Below are 7,250 nucleotides of genomic sequence, written 5' to 3'. Positions count from 1 at the left end.
CTCCACTAGCGCTTCTCTGGTTTTTCACTCTCTCCCTTGAATGGTCCTGGACCAAAACTGAACACAGTAATCCAGGTGTTCTCTATTTACTCTGTCATTTTGCAACAAAACATGAAATTGAGTCAAGGGTCTGTTGCTGTACCTCAGAATCACACTCAGCTGCCCTAAAACCCTATGATGGAAACCAAGCCTGCACCTGAAGCTCAATGACATCTACCACACGGCTGAAACCACATCTGAGGCAGAGGCTGTCCCAACAATCTCAGACCATCCACAACCCCCTCTGGGAAGTTTATGGCAGGCATGACAGCCTCCTGCTCTGCATGCGAGGTGCAATCCTTCAAACTGGGGGAAAAGAGAAAAAGGCACAAAAGCAATCTTTAAAAGACACACCCAAAGTAAACCTTTACAATATACAAGTGGGCTTTGCTGCCCCGATGGCTTTTTGCGGACCACCCCGAGCACCTGGAGCCCCCACCGCCTCCTCCCTCCGCCGGTGCGTGCGGGGGAAGTGCCGGGACCGCCCGGCCCCAGAACCTCGGGAGCTGCCCCGGGCCGGTACCCTGCAGCTCACGGTCGCTTTTTTTTTTCGACTCCTAGTTGCTGTTACAAGTTTCTCTTTAAATATCCAGGAACCGAAAACGAAAGCGGCTTCGGGGCTGCGATAAAGCGGGGCCGGGCTCGGGCAGGCGGGGAAGTCGGGGCGCGGGAGCGGAGAGGTGCTGACAGCGAGCCCCATCCCTGCCTCCGGAGCCCCTCGGTCGAACCTGCGGCCACCGCGCCCCCCGCCCTCCTGCCGCAGCAGAGGCACCCCGGAGCCCCGGCCATGGCTGAGGAGTGCCGAGACGAGCGGTTCCTCTACATGATCTCCTGCTTCAGGCCGCGGCTGAAGCAGGTCATCCGTGTGCAGCCGGTGCTGGACCTGCTCCCCTCGCTGAGCGCGGAGGAGAGGGAGAAGGTGCGGGCGGCCGCCGAGCGGCGCGGTGAGGTGGAGGGGGCGGAGGAGCTGCTGCGGGCCGTGGAGCGGGGTCCCCGCGGCTGCGGATGGTTCCACGAGTTCCTGCAGGCGCTGGAGAACGGCGGCTGCAGCCTGGCAGCCTGCTACCTCAACCCCAGCCTCAGCCTCCTGCCCTCGCCCGCCGAGGAGGCCGACCACGACCTCTGCGTGCACTTAGTGCAGCTGCTCCACGGCACACTGGTGGATAAAATGCTGCCCAGGCCGGTGGCTGAGAAGTGCCTAGAGATGGGCATTTTCCAGGAGGACGACCTGGATCGGGTAAGTGGCCCACCTCTCACCACAGACACTGGCCACCGTACCAGGAGCTTTGGGGTATATAGGAAGCCACAACTAGAAATGGCTTTTAAGTGCAAAAATGAAAGGGGAGTACCCAGACTTGGGGGGTAAGAGAAGTGGTGCTCCAATAAGCCAGTGAAGGCTGATGGCAATGTGCCAGCATAGAATCATAGAATGGTTTGGGTTGGAAGGGACCTCAAAGATCATCTAGTTCCAACCCCCCTGCCCTGGGCAGGGACACCTCCACTAGAGCAGGTTGCTCAAAGCCCCAGCCAGCCTGGCCTTGAACACCTCCAGGGATGGGGCATCCACAGCTTCCCTGGGCAACCTGTTCCAGTGTCTCACCACCCTCATAGTAAAAAATTTCTTTCTGATATCTAATCTGAATCTTTTTTCTTCCAATTTAAAACCGTTTCCCCTTGTCCTATCATTACCCTTCCTGGCAAAGAGTCCCTCCCCAGCTCTTCCATAGGCTCCCTTCAGATATTGAAAGGCTGCTATAAGATCTCCCCGGAGCCTTCTCTTCTCCAGGCTGAACAATCCCAACTCCTTCAGCCTGTCCTCATAGGAGAGGTGCTCTATCCCTCTGATCATCTTCGTGGCCCTCCGCTGCACCTGTTCCAGCTGGTCCATGTCCTTTCTGTGTTGAGGACATGTGGGATGCCAGCTAAGAACTAGGGAAAGAAAAACACTGTGACCAGAGAGTTAGATTAAGCCAGTGTCAAAGTGGAAGAAGTATGCCAGCTTTACTGTTACTTATCATTTTGCCACAGACCTTAGACTCGGAAGATCATTAAGTGTCTTCTGCTCCTTGAACCATACCAGGAAGTAGTGGTGACCTGTAAAAAGTCCTGGAGAGTACCTGAGTTAAAATAAAGCAAGACATTTCCTCCCTTTTTTTGCCATAGTTTCACTAAGGAGTATCACACGAGACAGGAAGCTGAGCAGAAATACCAGTTTGATAGAAAAGAGCAAGTGTTAACCTTTGCCAGTGTTTACTCCATTTGGCTAAGAATGACTTGCTGGGACTAGTGTGAAACTTACTTGGAACCCAAACAAATGGATACCCTGAAACAGTGTCAGAAGAAGAAATTAAAATAATACTTGCCATAGCAATAAGGAGAAAACGGTCAAACTAAGGGTGGAGCTACATCATATTTGCACTCTGAGCTTTAGCATCTACTTTTTAGGTAGTTTAATACTTCATCTGAGTTAAATGACAGTCATAGACATAATTTTGTCTTGTGAGTGTCAGGTAGCAGTACCCTTGTACCCTAGGGGATGGGGAGCCTAATACGGTAACACAGCAGGCAGAGGCAGGGGCTGTTTAGGAGGCTACTGGCCCCATTCCCTGGTAACGGGTCCACATGTTCCCCCCTACGTCATCTTTTGCTCCTGGTATTTCCATTAAGCCCTTCATTACCCTTCACAGTCTGGCCAGTTTCAACTCCAACAGTGCCTAAGGCTTTCTTGATGCACTTCCTGTATTCTTGCTTGTTTACCTCTCTCTACTCCCACTTCCTATCTCTTCTGTTAGTGTTCAGTCTCAGTCGGGGATTCCCTCTGCTGTGCCTGCCCATTTTCTTGCATATCAGGCTGGGTGATTCTCAAGCCTCAAGAAAGTTGGCCTTGAGGACTAACCACCTGGTTTGGGCTGCTTTACTTTTGGGATGGTCATTTTGTTCCTCACGTAGTCATATGTCAAATCCTGCTCATGACAAGCTTGGGACACATTTCCATAGCTTCTTTGAAGGCAACAGCCACTTTTTAGAGGCTGAGCTATTGTATCCTGTAGTGGCAATTGAGATGATGAAGCTGGAGTTTATGAAGAGAAATGTTTCATTTTATGTATGAAGTAATGCTTCAGATTCAGTCTGAGCTCTGGTAAGGCGTATGACATCACTTCTCAAGAATCAAGGTTGACTATTCCCTAAACCAGTGTGAACACCAGTATTATTCCACAATAATTATTATAATATAATGATTATTATTACAACCACTATCCAGTACTACCAATCTCTCCAGTTAAGTAAGTTTTATATATCCTACCTGAAACCATATGTCCAACATGAGGTTGGACAAAACTTACTAATTTCCGAAGTCTGTTTCAAGATTGTTTGAGTTTTTGTATTTTCACCAGATTCATACTGTTACTGACAATCGTGGGAACAGAGATGGTGCAAGGGAACTGTTGAGCAGAATAGTGCAGAAGAAAGATTGGTTCTCTCCTTTTTTGGTTGCTTTGCGTGAAACCGAACATGGAAACCTTGCAGATGATTTAAATGGAATTACAGGAGGTAATCATCTTATTTCCTTAGTACTAATGTGTGGTGTTTTAATATCTCTTTTTTGTATTGCTAATTAGAAAACAATGCAGGGTTCTCACCATATTGATTTTGCTGTGACACTGAAACCAATGCTTTCACTTGTCCAGAGATTTAAAAATCAAGCTATTTTACAGGTTATTCAATAGATTCTTAAACACTAAAAATCCTTATTAAGCAATATCAGAAATACAATACTGTGTATGTAGTTATAATTAAACCGAATCCTTACCCTTTATAACCCATTAGTTTTCAATGTTTTTCTAATCATTCATAAAAAATATTCTGAAGATTAATTTGAACAAACAAGGCAAACCTTTTCTGGATTTCTCCTTCAACACAAGGATTAGTGTTACCTCAGCAGCTACTGTGGTCCTAATTTTCATTTTGTGTTGCAGCTTTCTCAGACTTAAATTCTTGTCTTTGTTGCTTTGCTATCAGTAATGTAAACAAAGTAATAAATACTTGGGAAATATGCAAATTATTAGAATTCTTTACATACTTTTATTTTCAATTCTTTTCACACTTTGCATTTCTGAATTTTTTTGTATAGTGCAGAACTTAAAGGGTAAAACTTAATTCAGTTGTTTGATGCATGAATGAATGCATTTATTACACAGTTTCTCAGTAAACTTGGGCAATGCAGGCCCCCAAAACCCCAGATAAATATGTAAAGCATAAATTGTGTTGCTCTTATGACAGGATAAGAAATTTTCCATGTACAAAGTCACGTACACGTGTAGACATGTAAAGTGTTTGATTGCTGGAGCTGCTATTGATAAAAGGCCATAGGCAGGAAACATGAAGAACAGGCTCATTGGGTACCTTGGAAGGAGAAGAGTGGTGCTACACTTTATCACTCCAGGTTGATCCCTAGTGATTTGATACAGTAAAATACATTGTTATTAGCAGACACCTGCACACAGAAATTGAGAACTTTATAAAAAATAAATCTTGAAATAAATCTACTAAGTGCAGAGTAATTGAGTACCAAATCTGAAAAACCCTGGAATGCAGTCACAGAGTCATGGAATCAAAGAATGGTAGGGATTGGAAGGGACCTTTGGAGATCATCTTATCCAAACCACCTGCCAAAGCAGGTTCACCTAGAGCAGGCCGGACAGGAACACATCCAGGCGGGTTTTGAGTATCTCCAGAGAAGGAGACTCCACGATCTCTTTGGGCAGCCTGTTCCAGGGCTCTGCTACCCTCAAAGAAGTTTTTCTGCATATTCAGATGGAATTTCCTGTGTTCCAGTTTGTGTTTGTTGTTCCTTGTCCTGTTGCTGGGTACCACTGAGAAGAGCCTGACCCCATCTTCTTACACCCACCCTTTAGATATTTATAAACATTATAAATTTATAAGCATTCCCTCTCAGTTTTCTCTTCTCCAGGCTAAACAGAACCCAGGTCTCTCAGCCTTTGCTCCTAAGAGAAGTGCTCCATGCCCTTGATCATCTTTGTAGTCCTCTGCTGGCCTCTTTCCAGTAGTTCCCTGTCCTTCCTGAACTGGAGTGCCCAGAACTGGACACAGTACTCCAGATGTGGCCTCATCAGAGCACAGTAGAGGGGAAGGATAACCTCCCTCCACCTGCTGGCCACATTCTTTTTAATGCATTCCAGGAGACCATTGGCCACCTTGGCCACAAGGGCACATTGGCTCATGACCAACTGTTGTCCATCCAGACTCCCAGGTCCCTCTCTGCAGAGCTGCAGCCTGTCCATGTATTGAACAGCATTTTTTTTTGCCTTTTGAGCATGCCTAGTTCTACATGAGTCTAATAAAAATTAAAGAACAAAGAAGCCAGAGAGAAATTATTTCTGTATTTGAAATAAGACAAAGTAGTGGAAGGAGGGAAAACATTTTGTGAAAGATCTCTCGGGCTTTCTGTTTTGTGAGCAAATTTTGAAGTCCTGCTGGAAGGTACATCCATTTATAAGCATGCAGGCCCAATGGCATTGACGAGGTAGGAAACATGGTCTAGTCCACAAGTTCAGTTTTCAGATCTTTGAGATTTATGATTGACAACTTTCTTAATAAGTACTTATAAAAGCATTAAAATGCCAAACTACAAAGCAAGACGAAGACTTTATGTTACGCTGTTATGTGCATGATGTATACAGGTTAGTTTTATGTTTTCTATGCTCCACGCTGAAAGAAGTTAAATGTTTTATAGTGCTGTGGAATTTCTATTTATTTTCTAGGAACAGAGAATAGACAAAATGGGATGAACAATACAAATGAAGAAACAGAAGTTACAAGCCAACCAGGACATGCCGCAGTGGAGGATTTGAAACAGCAAGAAAATGTGAATGATGGTTTCAGCAGTGAGAACACTGCATTGGAAACATCTATTGGAAACAATTCTGTAGTTCCAGGTAGCCACTAACTGATATTTTGTGCTGGTACCAGTTAGACTTTAGTAACTGTAAGTAACTGAGAGAACATAGTGGTGCATTAGCTCCCACCTTGCACAAAAATTCGGGAACGTATGGGACTGTCAAGATGAAGGGAATGAATGGAAGAAGTAAATCTTGATTTTTTTGGAAGCAGTGAATTCCATTTCTTGCTGTGAATTAACTGCAGTAGCAATTTGAAGGGTCAGATCTACAAATTTGTGAAGTTCAAATTGTTGCTCTAGGATAAGAACATGTTGTCATACTCAAACTAATTAATCTGTAGGGTAAGAGCTGGTTCAGAAACCAATTTGCTAGTACAGTGCAGAATGGCTTAGGAGGACATGGCCAAAAAATCTGTAGCACACTATTTGCAGCCTTTGTGTAGACTTTTTTTGCATCCTGGTTGTAGTGATGATGTTTTTATCTTCTATGGCCTGCTTTATTTTCTTATAAGTAAGCAACATTAATGACCTTCCTTTCCTCTTATATAGCACTTTTAACAAATTCATATTATTATATTTTAATTTACAGGGCAAAGAAATAAGTAAATTTCAAACATATTTAATGTTTTAATTAAAAATATTAATATTATTAAATGAATACTTTATTTCAGACCTATTCGTAGTAGGTTTATATTATCCAATGAAAACATTAGGTTTCCATTGACAACTCCTTCTAGTGCTGACAATTTAAATCAAGAGGAATGTTTCTGTACCACTATAATTGCAGATGTATTAAGTACTTCTTTCTAGAAGGCTAGTAATTCTATATTGGAAAACATTTCTGGTTTTAAGTCCTTTAGAGCTGTCCAACAAGTAATTTTTCTGTTTGTTCCGAAGATTCATATTTACAGAGCATCAAACAACCTTTGTCACTTACATCACATGCTCAGAAGTACTTTTTTAGTACAAATTTTTAGAAATTGTGGCCTGTTGTTCATATGGATCTACTTTTAAAAACATGCCTTGGGAGTTGATCATGAGCAACAGCAATTACCAGCAACAATTTGCAGACATAGCTGAGAACCAATGATTCAAACATATGCTGTATGGTTAAGGAACTATTCATATGTGTTACAAGTTCAGATGGAGCTCAAACAATAGTTACAACTGAGATAAATCCTTACTTAGCCAAAGGAGTAAGACAGCTAAGGCTGCTCTTTTTTTTTTTTTTTTTTTTTTTTAAAAAAAAAAAAAAAAAAAAAAAAAAAAATTTGTTTAAAAACAACACCTT

The 7,250-nt window shown here is 43.2% G+C and overlaps 1 protein-coding gene across 1 annotated transcript; it reads left to right on the top strand.

Annotated features, from left to right (window-relative positions):
* Positions 1 to 206: 206 nt before the first annotated feature.
* LOC106895046 (interferon-induced helicase C domain-containing protein 1-like) lies at positions 207 to 6,007 on the top strand. Its single transcript, XM_014954130.1, has 4 exons — positions 207 to 558; positions 633 to 1,276; positions 3,435 to 3,591; positions 5,823 to 6,007. The coding sequence occupies exons 1-4, from the start codon at positions 207 to 209 to the stop codon at positions 6,005 to 6,007; spliced, it is 1,338 nt and encodes a 445-aa protein (XP_014809616.1).
* The last annotated feature ends 1,243 nt before the right edge of the window (positions 6,008 to 7,250 follow it).

Source organism: Calidris pugnax, unplaced genomic scaffold, assembly GCF_001431845.1.
Source record: "Calidris pugnax isolate Ruff unplaced genomic scaffold, ASM143184v1 scaffold103, whole genome shotgun sequence".
Taxonomy (NCBI): Eukaryota; Metazoa; Chordata; class Aves; order Charadriiformes; family Scolopacidae; genus Calidris; species Calidris pugnax.
Note: the sequence above shows the minus strand (reverse complement) of the source record. Positions and strands in the feature narration are given on the sequence as shown.